The 17,617-nt window shown below is 38.8% G+C and overlaps 1 protein-coding gene across 3 annotated transcripts in view; it reads right to left on the reverse strand.

The window, feature by feature from the left end:
• Positions 1-17,617, reverse strand: part of DPY19L1 (dpy-19 like C-mannosyltransferase 1) — a 100,454-nt gene that overhangs the window by 50,453 nt on the left and 32,384 nt on the right. For all 3 annotated transcript variants that reach the window (XM_060107668.1, XM_060107669.1, XM_060107667.1), the window contains exon 7: positions 10,432-10,489. In XM_060107668.1, the coding sequence (XP_059963651.1) occupies positions 10,432-10,489 (58 nt within the window). The remainder of the gene's footprint in view (positions 1-10,431; positions 10,490-17,617) is intronic.

Below are 17,617 nucleotides of genomic sequence, written 5' to 3' on the forward strand. Positions count from 1 at the left end.
ATCATGTTTCTGCATATATACTAAATATATTAATAAGTCCACCTTTCAGTTTAAAGAAAACTGCACTGGATTAAATGTAAATAATTTGATATTACTACTACTAAGCTAGTCACACTAGAAGAAATCATTACATCTTTCACGTCAAGCAGGGCTACTTTAGAGACTATATAGTATTACAAAGACCACAGTGGAAATAAGTCCTTCCGTTATTTTAACTCTACCTCAGACTATTAGATATTTCTTCTACTGCTATAGAAAGTTTGAGCCAATTTATTCCTCTTTTTTTACCAAAACTCACCATTCTCTATGAAATTAACATAAATATCTATTTATAAAGAACTGTACATACAAGAGAACATGAAAAGATTGAAAAAGTCTTTTAAAATGTATATTTGTTGTTACTGAAATACAAATTAAAAAATCTGTTAGTTTATTAGATTAACTAGAGATTTCAGTATGATTAGACAGTAGAGATATATGACTAAAATTTATAAGGCTACTGATCTCTATGCAAAAACCAATAAGAAGATATTTAAACTATGTAATACACAATTTGAAAACTTTCTTCATACAGACTGTTCACCCATATTTATTTTGTTACCAAATACAACTATGTTGTCATCTCTTAGAAATTCATTTCTCTTAATAGCAGGAATCACTCAGTTTGCTAAAACTCGATTACATCCTCTGTAAAGTAAGGATAAGAAGGCTCAATTATAAATTAGTAACAAAGAGCAAGGTTTTCTCCTTCTAAAAAGTTAAGAGTGGGCCTCCCTGGTGGCACAGTGGTTGAGAGTCCGCCTGCCGATGCAGGGGATACGGGTTCGTGCCCCGGTCTGGGAGGATCCCATATGCCGCGGAGCGGCTGGGCCCGTGAGCCATGGCCGCTGGGCCTGCGCATCCGGAGCCTGTGCTCCGCAACGGGAGAGGCCACAACAGTGAGAGGCCCGCATACCGCAAAAAGAAAAAAAAAAAAAAAAGTTAAGAGTGAATGAATTCATATGTATGTGAAAGTGCTTCTTATTGTTTCTCCAATAACAAACACAGAGTGCTTTACTAGATCTGGTACTAACATAATTGCTGTTCCAGACGACACCATATAATATGAGAATAGTAAACAGATTTGTTTTAATCATACCTTAAGTTTCAATGAATAAATATTTTTTATTTAACTATAATTTTAAATAGAAAATAAAAATCTATAGTTCTCTTTATAGGTTCAAATGTAAGAATGAAAGGAGGAAATATATACACATGAACTGCTTCAAAAAGCGTTACACAAATGTATTCTATACTCTGACAAAGAATAAGAAATTCTTTAATTGTGAAAGTAAACTCAATAAAAAAATCTTACACCGTTTTAACTGTCATCATCCACTAAATAATTTTCAGCACACATTTCATAGCATTGAATAATACTGCAACATAACACTGCCTAGATATTGATGACAACAGGCTTTTAATCTATTTTCTGCTTGGTGAAGGCTGAATTTTTAAATCATGTACTCAAGAATCAAAAATGAAGAATTTTAGCAGTAAACAGCTTCATTTCTCAACCTCTACTTTCAAATAGTTTACTTATACTATTAGAGATCTAGCATAATCTAATTGATTTCTCTTCACAATTTAAAAATAGGAATAGAACTGACTAGTCAATTATAAGTTATAGTTAGTATCAAACAGATCAGGTTTAAGGCTTGTTCAAGAGTTTTAACTAGAGTTAACCTTTGTAGGATCAATTGTAACTTGTTGGTATAATGTTTGGGTTTAAAACAAATTATCACACCTCTGACTGCTGCACTGCTATGTTAGCTATAATATTGCTTTAAACACTATACTTACAAGCAATTCCAAAAAAGATTTCTGACCACCATGGGTTTGGCTACTCTTTTTCTGAGAATGGTGTAGGTTTAAGGATTCAACTATCCAGATGTCAACCATAATAATGCTAGGTGCAACAGCTATCGTTTGAACATCTTCTATCTGATGTTACTTAGAGCAGTCCCATTGTTTAGGTAGACCCTTAGCTTGGCATGGGCTTTGTGAGGCTGATGGGACTGCACCTTGATAATAAGTCAGGTAGCTTTCTTGGAGTTTGTCTCTTTCTGTACCGTGTACTGACATGCTGCCCAAATAACCAGTCAGTTACAATTTGAATTTGTAATACAATTTTGGCTCACACGAAAATTAATGTTTCAGTGATGTATAATTGCGATTTTTTTTTTTTTTTTTCTTTTTGCGGTATGTGGGCCTCTCACTGTTGTGGCCTCTCCCGTTGCGGAGCACAGGCTCCGGACGCGCAGGCCCAGCGGCCATGGCTCACGGGCCCAGCCGCTCCGCGGCATATGGGATCCTCCCAGACCGGGGCACGAACCCGTATCCCCTGCATCAGCAGGCGGACTCTTAACCACTTGCGCCACCAGGGAGGCCCAATTGCGATTATTAAGCTTTACCATCTTAATAAAGAATTCCTACTGGTTCTATGAAAAGAAACATTTACCTTTTTTGTCTCTGAACTTCTAGGATATCACCATATCCTACCATAAAGTTTGCATAGAACTTCTGTGAAATCAGTCAGCTTTGTTGGATAAGCAATAAATTACATCTTCATGATTCTATCCTTTATAGCAATGACACAACCTGACCATTCCTTACTTATTTAAAATATAAAAAGCTGACAAGGGCCTCCCTGGTGGCGCAAGTGGTTGGGAGTCCGCCTGCCGATGCAGGGGATACGGGTTCGTGCCCCGGTCTGGGAGGATCCCATATGCCGCGGAGCGGCTGGGCCCGTGAGCCATGGCCGCTGAGCCTGCGCGTCCGGAGCCTGCGCGTCCGGAGCCTGTGCTCCGCAACGGGGGAGGCCACAACAGTGAGAGGCCCGCATACCGCAAAAAAAAAAAAAAAAAAAAAAAAAAGCTGACAAGATGTTATCAATATCAACTCTACCACCTTTACCATGTGGTTGTAAACTAAACTTCTCAAGGTTATCAACATAATCAGAATTCTGTATACAGTATGAAGGTATTTGTCAAGATATAAAGGCAGTATAAATATAAACTGAAACAAATGATTCTAACTGTATTAAATGGCAACAACAGAGAAGCAAAAATAATCTAGGTATATTTTGAGCTGTTTTATTTTTGAACTCTGTACCCCCTTAGTAGAATATAGTCTTAGGGAAAAAAAGAACAGCAAAGAAATCTTAAACCTTACTTAGTAGGTTTGTTATTGGTAATCGTAGTGCACTAATTCTGAAACTATTTTGTGTATATTATAGACTAAAGCAAGTAAGTAAATACATTTAGATTGTGGGGAGGGAGGAGATACAAATATGGAGTGGGAGAAGGCAGGGTTTATACTACTAGATTACTAGATTAGAATTATTGGAGGAATCAGTATGAATTAATGATTTTTGCTAAAAGGACCTAAAAGTGATTGCATCCAAGCAGTAATAAGCACATCAAGCACCCCACTTGTGGTCTCTAGTTACCATTTTCCATTAACAGGATCCAAGATTCCTTGGAAAATAGCTGTTTCCACATCTGGGGGCAAGACAGTACGAGGTGATCTTGAAACACCTTTTTGTGCAAGAAAGTAAGTGTTGGGCCTCCCTGGTGGCGCAGTGGTTGAGAGTCCGCCTGCCGATGCAGGGGATACGGGTTCGTGCCCCGGTCTGGGAGGATCCCATATGCTGCGGAGCGGCTGGGCCCGTGAGCCATGGCCGCTGGGCCTGCGCGTCCGGAGCCTGTGCTCCGCAACGGGAGAGGCCACAGCAGTGAGAGGCCCGCGTACGGCAAAAAAAAAAAAAAAAAAAGAAAGTAAGTGTTGAAAGAACACTGAGGACATATCAAAAGGGAACAGTACCCCTGCCCCCCAAAAATACACACACACACACATTTGTTAGGAATTAATCTAATAAAATATTTGCAAGACATAAAACGTTGCTGAAAGAAATTGAAGAAGATTGATATAAATGAAAGAATACGTATGTTTATAGATGGGAAGATCTGATATATTTAGAATGTCACTTCTCCCTAAATTGATCTAGAGATCAAGGCAATCATAACTAAAGTCCTAGCAGGTTGTAGATCTACTGGGGGAAGGGGAATCATGGAAAGCTGATTCTAAAATTTATATGGAAATACAAAAACCTGGACTAGCTAAAGCAACACCGGAGAACAGAGTTGGAGACTTTTTACTACCAGATATCAAACTTCTAAAGCTACAATATTTAAGATAGTGTGATACTGGCTTAAAGATAAATAGAAAAATAGAACAGATTTAAGAGTCTAAAAACAAATCTACAAATCTACAGTTACTTGATTAATGACAAAAGCACCACAATTCAATGGGAAAAGAATGGTCTTTTCAACAAACAGTACTAAGTTAACTGGATATTCAGATTGGGTGAAGAACAGGGAGGAAGCAGAGAGAAGTCACAATCTCACACAGTGCTTAGCTTCCAGGAACTTGCTGAAGTCAAAGCCAGTGATGGACTGAAACTAAAAAGCTAAAACTTCACCCCCTCCAAATTCAATTGTTGGTAAGATCAAAGAGATCATGCCCTGGGCTGAGCATCTGGGAAAGTGGAGACTGAGCCACAGAGCAGAAATCTCCTTAATTCATTTGAAACTGGAGGTAAACTAAAACAAATTAAAACCACAGCCCTGCCCAGCTTAGCAAGACTCATGATGGGATCAAATTGCTCAGGCCCTTACCCTACATACCTGACACAGGAAAAGATAATCCCTCTCTGGGAAAAAAACAAGCAAAAACAATTACCTAATTCAGGCTTTATCATTCTTTTATACAAAATGTCTTGCATAAAAGAGAAATCTATGAGACATGCAAAATACAAAAATATAACCCACAATCAAAAGGTAAATACTAGGGCCTCCCTGGTGGCGCAGTGGTTAAGAGTCCGCCTGCCGATGCAGGGGATACGGGTTCGTGCCCCGGTCTGGGAGGATCCCATATGCCGCGGAGCGGCTGGGCCCGTGAGCCATGGCCGCTGGGCCTGCGCATCCGGAGCCTGTGCTCCGCAACGGGAGAGGCCACAACAGTGAGAGGCCCGCATACCGCAAAAAGAAAAAAAAAAAAAAAAAAGGTAAATACTAGTTAAATCCACAGATAACGTGAATGTTGGAATTAGCAGACAAGGACTTTAAATAACAATAATTAGGTTTAAAAATTTACAGAAAAAGATGGACAGAATGGGTAAACAGACCAGAGTTTTCAACAGAGAAATGGAAGCTCAGGAAAACAATGAAATTCTAAAATTGAAATTTATAATATCTAAAATAAACAAGTCACTGGATGGGCATTAAAGCAGACTGTAAAATACCAATGAACTCAGGGATATGGCAAAATAATATATCCAAATAGAGACAAAGAGAGAAAAAATGAAAATAAAAAAGAAAAGATGAAGAGAGTATCAAAAACCTATGGGATAACGTTAAAAGTTGAACATACATGGAATTAGAATCCTCAAAGACAATGAGAGAGAATGGGGAGGACAAAATATTTGAAGAAAAGATATTTGCTAAAAGGTTTCCAAAAACTGATTTAAAAAAACCACAAAAAACCCATGGAACAAAGATGTTCAGTGAAACTTAAGCAGGATACACACAAAAAAGACCAAATTTAAGTTCATCACCATCAAACCAATAAAAATCAAATATAAAAACAAAGCTTTAAGGACTTCCCTGGTGGCGCAGTGGTTAAGAATACGCCTGCCAATGCAGGGGACACGAGTTCGATCCCTAGCCAGGGAAAATCCCACATGCCATGAAGCAACTCAGCCTGTGAGCCACAACTACTGAGCCTGCGCTGTAGAGCCCGCGAGCCACAACTACTGAAGCCCGTGCACCTGGAGCCCATGCTCCACAACAAGAGAAGCCACCGCAATGAGAAGTCCGCGCACCACAACGAAGAGTAGCCCCCTGCTCACGGCAACTAAAGAAAGAAAGCCTGCATGCAGCAACAAAGACCCAACACAGCCAAAAATATAATTAATTAATTAATTAATTTTAAAAACAACAACAACAAAAAACAAAGCTTCAAACCACCAAAGAAGATACACATTACATTCAGGACAACAATAATAAGAGTGACAGATGACTTATGAAACAATGGAAGCCAGAATACAAAAGAATGACACAAAGTGCTGAAAGATAAAGCTTTCAATCCAGAATCCTTATCCAGCAAAAATATACTTTAAAAAAATGAAGGCAAAATAAGGATGTTTTTAGAAAGGCAAAAGCTAAGAGAACTTATGGGCAGCAGATCTTCACCACAATGCTAAATAAAGTTCTTAAGACTAAAGAGAAATTATACCAGATGGAAACCCAGATCTTCAGGAAGAAATGAAGGACACCACTGAAACCCAAACTAAAACATCCAGTTATTAAAGATGACTAAGAGTTAACTAGGCACCGATTAGGAGATACAGGGGGAGGGAAGTATGCAGGGCTAGGAAACAGCATGTGCAAAGGCCCTAGGCACAGATTAGGAGATACAGGGGGAGGGAAGTATGCAGGGCTAGGAAACAGCATGTGCAAAGGCCCTGAGGAAGGAAAAGGAACAGTCATTTCTGGGAACTAGAGGAAGGAAGGATAGCAAGACTGAGGCAAAAAGAAAATGCCCTGGAGTGGTGAGATGCAGAAAGGGCCAGGTCATGAAAGATATTGCAGGCTAGTTTTCTACTACATTAGAAGCTAGTTTTCAAGTCTACATCAACAGATTCATTTCCAGCTAAGACTAGCACACTCTCTGTTTTTGGACTTTTGGAGTTAATGTAAGTTTCACAAATAGGCACACCACTCAATAGCCTGAATAAATAACACATCTTGCACTTACACTATAGTCCAAATTAATGTAAAAAATATTTAAATCATGTCCCTCTTCTGCAGGTAACCCTCCATGGCCTTTCCATGTGCTCCAAATGAACTTTACAATGACTGAAAAGACTACAGAATCAGCTCCTTCCACACGCCACCTCCCGTCTTTCACTGTTGGCCTTATCCCTTCCACTCTCTGCTCTTCCACAATGGCCTCCTTGCTTCTCCCCAAATAAACCAGTACTCCCCCACCTTAAGCAGAAGACTGTCCCACCTTCACATGATTATCCACAAGGACAGGGGTCTTTGTTTTACTAACTGACACATCCCCAGCATCTACAAGTCCTGACATACAGTAGGACCTCAGTATATGTTGTTTTAATTGAGTTGAATAAACAGAAGACTCAGAATAAATATCCTGGCCAAAACCTTACCATCATTAGAAAGGAAAGCAAGGAAGGGAGGAAGGGAGGGAGGGAGGAAGGAAAAGAAATTAACAGTCAAAAATTGCAGGAAAAGGGCTTCCCTGGTGGCTCAGTGGTTGAGAGACCGCCTGCCGATGCAGGGGACACGGGTTCGTGCCCCGGTCCGGGAAGATCCCACATGCCGCGGAGCGGCTAGGCCCGTGAGCCATGGCCGCTGAGCCTGCGTGGCCTGTGAGCCATGGTCGCTGTGCCTGCACATCCGGAGCCTGTGCTCCACAACAGAAGAGGCCACAACAGTGAGAGGCCCACGTACCACACACACAAAAAAAAATTGCAGAAAAACATTGCATTTAGTTTTTTTTTTAATGTACCCATCTAAATGCTTTAAAAGCTAAGCAAAATTGTTAGCTTTCATCTTAGCAATAATTCTCAACAGGGACAGAATCAACATTTAATTAAAAAGCTTGATAAGTGAAAACATCTGCATAATTTTTATTATGAAATATATAACCTCAATATTATTGATCATTACTATGAGCAATTAATAGCTCCTTTGTTGTGTTTTCACATTTTTCAGATTTGAAGGTTTTAAATTTCTGTTTTAAATAATTTGATTAATCATTTACACTACAAAATTTGCAGTTCTTTTATTAAAGCAAATATTTTCCCTTGTAAAATCATCTGAGAAAAAAATATTTTAAAAAGTACATCTTACACTATCTCGGACTCAAGTACAGAGCAAACTAAATAATGGAAATAGAAAAAAGCAGGTAACAATTCACAACTATTTTTTGGCACATAAACCACTCACTCACATGATTTAAATAACTCTTCTAAGAAATAAGGGTACCAATTAGAAACTGGCTAGAAATTCCCGTGAAGCAATCACCGACTCTCTGGAAAAGTTCACTAAATGCATGAATAGGTACTATCAGAGTAGATGCTTCCCCCCTTACAAAAACTATGTACTTTAGGCAACATTTTTAAAAATCAGAAGAAAACAAGGGTCTGAAAATTGTACAATCTGAAAACCAAAATAAATATAAAATTATAATAAAATAGTTTTTAGTTACTTGAGTTCTCAAGATTATTTTACCCCAAACTGCAGTTTATGTTCTAAATTTTAATATGTCATGACTCAAAATGGTTACTTTTCTACTCTAAAGCTATAGTTACTGATATAAGTACAATTATCTACTTGACTAATTCAGTAAAACCACAATTCTAATTCTAATCTCATTTAGTTTACCTTTTCCTAAATGGAAAGTGTTCCTTAAGCATGTTTCAGTGTACCAAGTAGTTGAAAAGTATCAAAAAAAAAACCTCTCAACCTGAAAAATGAACTGAATTGTCTGAATTTCATTGTTAAAAACTGAAAAGACTTTGTCAAGAATGATGTTCATGCTACATGAGTATCAAAATTATTAGAGGGCCTCCCTGGTGGCGCAAGTGGTTGAGAGTCCGCCTGCCGATGCAGGGGATACGGGTTCGTGCCCCGGTCTGGGAGGATCCCATATGCCGCGGAGCGGCTGGGCCCGTGAGCCGTGGCCGCTGAGCCTGCGCGTCCGGAGCCTGCGCGTCCGGAGCCTGTGCTCCGCAGCGGGGGAGGCCGCAACAGTGAGAGGCCCGCATACCGCACAAAAAAAAAAAAAATTATTAGAAAAATGTAAGATCAGGAATTAATAACCTCTAATTTACACTGAGAACATTTCTGCTTAAGAGACAATAGTATTTAAAACTGTGCCTTGGCTTCAAAATTTTCAACAGTCCCTTTCCCCTCAACATCTCATTGTGAACACTCAATGTTCCTTTCTTCCATTGTTAAGCAGTTATTTCCTATTTCTTAGGTCATTCTCACAGATCTGTGCTTCCAAAAGGTTTATGATCCAACGACAGCACTGAGCAGCATCCACAGTCAAAAAGAGCCAAATAATTCTTTTTTTCTTTGCTCAAAATTCAGATCAAATCAATTAATTGATGTCATATTGCAATCATTTGTCAAATGCTCTAATCCATAAAGCTTTAAATTTCTGTGATTCTAAATACTAAGCATGTGTTAGTTCAATTTCCATCAGTAATCCACTGAATAATAAAAAATTCAACCTTGAGTCTACAGTTAAGTTTTTGCATGACTACTCTTAGAGCTTTGTAACATGTGCATATTCAAATGCTGTAGACACAGTGTAGAAACACATAAAAGGAATGAGTTACTTCACACAAAGCAACCTGGCCTTTCTTTTCTTTCCCTTCATACAAAACTTACCATGAAAGAAAACTGGACAGAGATATATTACTAGAAATTCATTTACAACTACAATTAATTTCGTGGAAGGATTTCACTGGCATCTTGAATTTATATTAAAATTTAATCTAAAATAAGTTATAATAATATAAACAATTACACAAACTAATAATTACTTAGCAGTAACTGTGTGTCAAACATTGTTCTAGGCACATTACACATACGAACTCATTTAATCTCCCCAATAATCCCATGAAATAGATAACATCATTATGCCCATTTACAAAGAGGAAACTAAGGTGAGATTAAATGGCTTGCCTAGGTCACTCAGTCACTAAATGGCAGAGCCAGGATTTGAACACAGGTAACCTGGATCCAAAGTCTATGCTTTTTACAATGCTGTTCTCTTTGGAAAGCCCTTGGATATGTGAAAATTTATAGATACAATAAAATATTCTGTAAAGGATACTCAAAAGTGTATCAAAGTTGAATAGAAATGCATTAAACTAGAAACATACGCTATAGCTCCTATATCAAAAAGTTACCCCGACACAGGAAGTTAATGGATACATGGCTAACTTATTTGAGTCATAGTTAAAACACAGTGTTAAATTATATATACAATTAATACAGACCCACTATTTCTTCATGCCACTAAGAGATGTATCACATAAAAGATATAATGGTCATGAAAAGCTAACTAAAGATAAGTGCTAGTGTTTAAAAAAATGAATCAAAATAAGATCAAACATTTAAAGAATGCTACTATAGATTACATTTAAAGAAATTAAGGAAGAAATTTATATTTCTATTAGTAAAATCTCCTAAAATTTAAAAAATACTTGACTGACTACCTAAAGAAGAAACTCATATTTCTAGAAGTAAAATTCCCTAAAGATTTTGAAAATATTTGTTGACTACCTACCTCTCCATGATTGAAAAAGAAGCACAACACTGTAACCAGGCCTCCTAATCGACTGCCGCTGGAAAAGAGAATAAGAAAACGTAACTTGAATAACAGAAAGCAGGTCAATCTTAATAAAACCTTGAAATAACAGAGCATGATAATCTGCCAGTACTACAAGAAGTTTTAGCCACACTAGAACTCTACTATACTTATTTACAAAACAGCTTATTTCCTCTAAGGTATCATTAGTCAAAACAAGTTTTATATTTTAAAAAATCATTTTCTATCTTCAAAATGTACAGAAAAACACAAACTGACAAGAAATAAAAAATTCTTAATAGTCATGTTACTGTGCGTCATGCAACCTGACCTTTCTTTTTCTTTTTTTTTAATCCTTTAGTACACATATTAATTTGTGTCCCTCAGCATTTCTCAAAGTATTTTTCTTGGCATATAATATATATTCAGAAAAGGGGATGGGAGCAAGTACAGAAAAGTGCTTAATGGTCATAAAGCTGGAAATCACACTGTCTCCTGCTCTTGGAAATTCACAAAGCATGTTAGCACATTAAAGATTTAATTAATTCAGTATTTCCCAAAGCCAAGCTACTTTTATACATGCTTGGGAAACCTAGTTTACAGATAAGGTTTTATCGTTCATTTGTTTTCCAAAAATTGGGAAATACAACACAAATATCAAAATATGAGAATCTGGCTTATAACTCTAGCTAAGAAACCACAATGGTATAGTTTGGCAGTCCTAACAGTTAAACCTTCATTTGATCAGGTAAGAGTGAAACACATCCCCATTCTCCTCCTCCCCTGGCCAGAAGATTTGGGCAGGTGAAAGTAAGGCTGTTTTTAGGTTTGTTCCATTGTTTCTTTCATCTCTACTATTGAGGTCTTTTTACTCTCTTTAGCTCATGCTGTTTTCTTGTTATTTTACCCAAATATTCTTCCTTCTTTCTATCCATCCAGCAAATACGTGTATAACACAGAGAAGTAACAAAGAAACAGACATAGGTATTCTAGGCCATTATATTTATTCTTCAGGTCGTATGAATGAGGAAACACAGAAGAGATATATGAGATGGCAGGGATAATCCATGTAGCAAGAACATACACCCTCTGCATCACCCCCAGAAGGAGAAAGGAAGGGCTGGGATCCCCAGCACATGGGGCCAGTCAGCCAAGAGGAAGGTGAAGTTTGCATGTTTAGTGGCAAGGAGTTTACAGAGTTGTTGTTTTCCCTAGAGTCAGGGCACAGAGCCACTTGCTGCTCAAGAGAACAGGTAGCAGGGCTAAAGGCTTGAGGAAAGGGGGGAAGGGGACATCTGAAATACCACTTGCATTTAAGGAGAGAGGTAAGGAGGGAAAACAGAAGGACTGTAGAGCCATCTTTAAGGGATCAACTTATGTTCAAGATCACAAATTCATAGAGACACTGATGGTAGGACTGTGTGATTTTACTCCACTGTCATTAACCTGGACTGGCATAAATGAAATAGAAAGGGGCAGAGAAACAGCATATTGGCCAGACAGTAGTGAAGTGATGGATCACAGAAATAAGAGGGACAGATAAAGGAGCTAAAAAGTAGGACAGGCCAGGAAGCGGAAGTCAGTTCTCTCAGAGGCACAGCACGGCTACTTCAAAAGACCAGCAAATAGGCAAACCCCGGCCCTCAGAGCAAGTGATGAGACTTTAGAAAGCTTAAGAATGAGTTATGGGCTTAAATAGATAATTAGATGTTTAAATATTAGATATTAAATAGATAAATATATTTTAACAATTTGAACATATTCTAACAAGACAAAAAGTCCAGAGGTCTATATATTTAAAAAAATGGTTTCCTCCTAGCAACCCTCCCCCAAGCCTATTCACCTAAGATAATCAGTAAAAACATTTGTGTGTGTGTCCATCCTTCCAAGTCTTTCTCTATAACCATACAAACATATATTTTAATGTGATCGTACTGTTAATCTCTCTCAGAAATGTTCCTTTTCTAATTAATCTATTATGAAGATTATTCCTAATCAATACTTGTAATCCAAGGCATTCTTTTTTTTTTGCGATACGCGGGGCCTCTCACTGTTGTGGCCTCTCCCGTTGCAGAGCACAGGCTCCGGACGCGCAGACTCAGCAGCCATGGCTCACGGGCCCAGCCACTCCGCGGCATGTGGGATCTTCCCAGACCGGGGCATGAACCCGTGTCCCCTGCATCGGCAGGCGGACTCTCAACCACTGCACCACCAGGGAAGCCCCAAGGCATTCTTTTTATTGTAACAGATGTCAAATATTGCACAGTACAAACACACTGCAATCTTTTCAGCCCTTTTCCTGTTATTGGTCATACGAATGTTTTTCAATTCCTTGCTATAATTTTTTAAATGTTAAAATAACATCGCTGTACATGTAAAAAAAATGGTGCCTTTATTTCTATTGAATAGACTTGTGAGACTGCCAAGTCAAAGAACATGAACTTTCCAGAGAAGCCATTCCAGTCCACACCCTCACCAATGTATGAGGGGTCCATATCTCTATAACACAGCACCCAATATGCCCAGATCCTTTTACATTTTGCCCGTAGGAAGGGCGAAAATGTTTTTCTCACTGTTATTTTGATTTGTTCTTCCTGCCTATTTGTACAAGGCATCATTTTACTTAAAAAAAATTTTTTTTATTAATTTTTATTGGAGTATAGTTGCTTTACAACAAAGCATCATTTTAGTGGGTTGTTTTGTTCTGTTTTCTTCATTTACTCTTCTGTGAATTGTATGTTCACATTCTTGTCTGTTTTCCTATTGGATTCTGTTTCCCTATTTAAAGATTAGGGATACAAATTTTTTTACTGTCATGTGTGACAAAATCTTCTGATATAATTTACAGTGTATTCTGTCAGAAAAAAATTTTTAATTTTATGTAGTTAATTTCATAGTAAAATGTCAATATTTTAATTTATTTCTTCTGCATTTCCTGTCTGTGAAGGTGTTCCTTACCTCAAAATTATATAGTGTTCTAATATACTATAGGTTATGGTGCCATCTTCCATGATTATATAGACAGCTTTGCTTAACTAATAAAGCAGGGAGGCAGACTTTCTGGTATATTCAGGCCCTGCATAGCCAGGAGGAGAGAATAAACTTTGCTTATCTACGAGGAATGTTCTAAGTTACAATCACTAGGAAATGATGTGACTTGCAATAAATCCAAAATAGTGTTCCCAGCATTTACCTTCCTACCCTCCAATCCTTAATGACTATCACATAGGTCGTTTTATTTTGCTAAACAGAAAAGATGTAGTAATCAGAATACTTAAAATTGATTTTTTTTCCATTACAGTTGATCAGTTGATATTTCAGCATTTCCTAGTGGTTAAAAAAAAAGTTTCTTCTGCAATATTACCAACCACCACCTGTCAGAAAATATGAAAGTTCCTACTGTGCAAATTTGAAAGGATTCTGAGCTTGGCAAACCATTTACCACATTTACTCATACATCCCATTAATCTTTTGAGCCTTGATTTCCTTAGATATAAAATAAGGGGGTGAGAATGTAAAAGACCTTAAAAATACTTTTCAGTTCTAACGTTTAATAATTTTATAATTCTCTTCTTTCCCAAACCTTTCAGTGAAGTAGATTCAAACCAATCATCACATTTTGGTAGGCTGTGTTAATCCCAGAGGTTTTTACCTCTATTTACCAAAGAATGATGAAACACACAAAGTTCAAAGAGAAAACGAAAGTAGTAATTCAAAATGATATTAAATTACCCTTGGAGTGAGTTGTCTTGCTGTGTAAATGCTTAAGAAAGAGAATATGAGAGAATATTTTGGAAAGAAATCAATTAAGAGAATTTCCAGTCTCAAGTTTGAGATGTAATCCTCAGCACCTGCTAGCCCACCAGGCCTGGCTGAGAGCTGAGCATCTTCCCTTAAACTTAGAGGCAGGGAAACTTTGGAGCATTAAGGAAAGAGAAAGTAAAGGTGAGAAAGAGAATGAGAATCAGGAAGGCTGAGAAAAGTTCTCAGCTTGGTCCTGCCAGTCTGTTATAAGCAAATCATTAATGCCTTTAATTTAACTCTTTGTCTGCCAGGGCCAAAAAAAAGAATATTTTATTTACCAGATTGTGAACTTTCGATACATCACTGCAGCTGTTGGAGTGCCTAATACTGAGCCTCTCCTAGGGCAGAGATTCAAAAGGTATCTGAAGAGTAAGTGAAAACATAAAAACTATTCAATCATAAGACTGTTGGCATTCATTTTGGGGGAACCTTGCAGTCAAACATACAACATCTCACATCATTGCTACTGGGACCTCCATTCCACGGTGAAAAACTTCCTTCCCCATCAGCGTCAGCCTCTACCCAGATGCTTCCTTCTCCTGCCTTGAAACCTCACCTTGCTGTGAGAGTCACTCTGTCATGCTCCTATATTGGCTCTAGACCTGGAGGTGAGGCGAGCAGCCACCTCTATTGTCACTTCCAGACACTGCTCCTGAGCCCTTCATTAAACCCTGCTCATCTCAGCTCATTTCTTAACTTGCCCTCCTCAGGGCTGTTATCTTCCAACACTCCAGCTCATTCCCCACTATTCACAGCTTTCTCCTTCCTCACAGGCACACCTAGCTTCTTAACCCTCTGTTGAGCACCACTGGAGAAAATTACACCAACGTGCAAACCTGTGCTGTCCTAAAATTATTTTTAAAATAACGACTCAATCACAAAGCCTCATGAACTCTGCCTCCCAAATATCATGGAGTCTGTCCACGTCTCTCCATCCCACCCCCACTATACTAGCTCAGGCCACCATCCCCTTCCACATGGACAATGGCAGCACCTTCCTGCACAGCTTCACTATATGCAGGCTCACTCCTCCTACAGTGTATTCTCTACATCATGCCATCATTAAAAATAAATTAACACGATCACACTAACACTATCCACTCAGTCCTTCATTGGCATCCCATTGTTCTCGGGAAGAAAGTCAAACCCCTAAACATGTCTAAAATGCCATGTGGGATCTGGTCCTGCATACACTTCCAGACCCCTTTCACTATTCTTCCTTCTTCCCCAAAACCTGTACTCCAGTTGCACTGTCCTTGTCACAGTCCCACAGTGTGCAAATAGCCTTGTGGGGGACAGGACTGATGGCAGAGCTGAGGTAGTCCTAGGGAGAGAGAATACCATGGTATCCTAGTAAGAGAGATGCTGGGATGTCCCAGAGAGACGGAGAATGTCAGGGTGTCCCAGGGAGGCAGAATGATAGGGTACAAAGAAAGAAGTGCAAGGACGCCAGAGATATTCTGAAGGAAGAAACCAATGGGATTTTGTGACTACTTGGATTTCAGAGGTAACTAAAGGGGATAGTCATGGATATCTTCTCAGGGTTAGACTTGGACAACAAACAGTGTGGTTAAGTGTCATTTGCTGAGGGACTTCCCTGGTGGTGCAATGGTTAAGAATCCGCCTGCCAATGCAGGGGACACGAGTTCAATCCATGGTCCAGGAAGATCCCACATGCTGCTGAGCAACTAAGCCCATGTGTCACAACTACTGAGTCTGCACTCTAGAGCCCCCGAGCCACAACTACTGAGCCCACATGCCACAACTACTGTAGCCTGTGCACCTAGAGCCCGTGCTCCGCCACGAGAAGCCACCGCAATGAAAAGCCCACACACCGCAACCAAGAGTAGCCCCAGCCTGTGCAACTAGAGAAAGCCAGTGCACAGCAACAAAGACCCAACGCAGCCAAAAATTTTAAATTAAAAAAAAATGGAAAAAAATGTCATTTGCTGAGATAATTACATAAAAGGGGGCAGATTTTGTAGAAAAGACAGCAATGTTTTCAACCAATAACTTTCATCAATTTAGGCATGCTGAAGAGAAATACACATCTTTTAAATATTCGTATACAACTGTTAGACCAAATGATTAAGGATGTGCTAGCATGCCAAGTTAATAGAACATTCAAAAAACCAAAAAAAAAAAAAAAAAAAAAAAAGGTGGAGCTGGAAAAGTTTGAGCTGGTTCAATTCACAGGCTACTTAAGACACGTTTTTAACCAAAAATCCAGCCTGCATAAACAGTAAATGCTTGATTTATTAATGAAGAACAAAAAAATGTCAAATAAAACAATGGAAGTGAAATTAGCATACAGAATAAGAAATTCAACTTTTCCTTAAAACAGGCGGAGGGCGGGGAAGGAGTAAGAAACTGATGTAAAAAATTAGTCTATTCTGCCACAGAGCCTAAAAAAAAACACTGAGTCACTTCATAGGTGACTTGGGTTGGATCATGAGAAGACAGAGTTGGAAAACTGGTTATATTAATTATGACTATTCACTTCAGGATAGAAAGGGGGTTATTAAGCAAAATTAAAGGGGTGGTTGACATACAGACTAATCTTCCAGTTCCTCAAGGCTTCTGGAACCTATCTAGAAATAAAGTAGTTCTAAAAAAAATTCTGGTATCAAAGAAGCCACTATGAAACTCCAATGGCCAAAGATAATAGAGAAAAACAGAAAACCAGAATTGTATTTTCTTTGTGCTCTGTGAGTGGTTGGTTCCTCGTGTGGAAGGCATTTTCCGATAAGTAGCTATGTCTACAAAAGAGTGGCCAGGCTTTTCTCACAAAAGCTGAGAAGCAGTGAAGAACTTAGCAGAAACAGGTAGAGAAAGGTAAATATTCAAAGGAGGAGGAGAGTCAGGGACACATCCGAGTGGTCACAGAGATACTGAGCAGCAAACATTAAATGTAGAGACCGTCATAAAGAAAATCATTTAAAAGTTCTCCTCAAAAAGCTCCCTTAATGCAATAAAGGGAATGGAAAAGAGAGATGGGGAATACTGCTTCCTGCCTTGGTGAGTGCACTTGAGCCCTCACACATAAGTGTCCACAAGAGGTGGGGGTGGGCAATTGTCACTGGTACCTGGTGTCATTTCTGCACTGAAGTGATTAAGAATCCAATGTGCCTCCACTCTCCGTATAGAGGCTTCTGAGGCTGGTAAATGAAGAAGCTACAGGATGATCCCGACCTGTTCATTCTATAATAAAAGCCACTAGTCGGTAAGTCCCATCCACCTTACACCCTTCCAACCGGCTTTTACAAGCTACCTCGTTCTTAAAAATAAATGTCAAGCTAAGGATCACCAGGCTGTGAGGAAGCTTTCAGTGTGAAAAACAGAAACAAATACAAATTGAAGG

The sequence above is a fragment of the Mesoplodon densirostris genome, chromosome 9 (genome assembly GCF_025265405.1).
Source record: "Mesoplodon densirostris isolate mMesDen1 chromosome 9, mMesDen1 primary haplotype, whole genome shotgun sequence".
Lineage (NCBI taxonomy): Eukaryota > Metazoa > Chordata > Mammalia > Artiodactyla > Ziphiidae > Mesoplodon > Mesoplodon densirostris.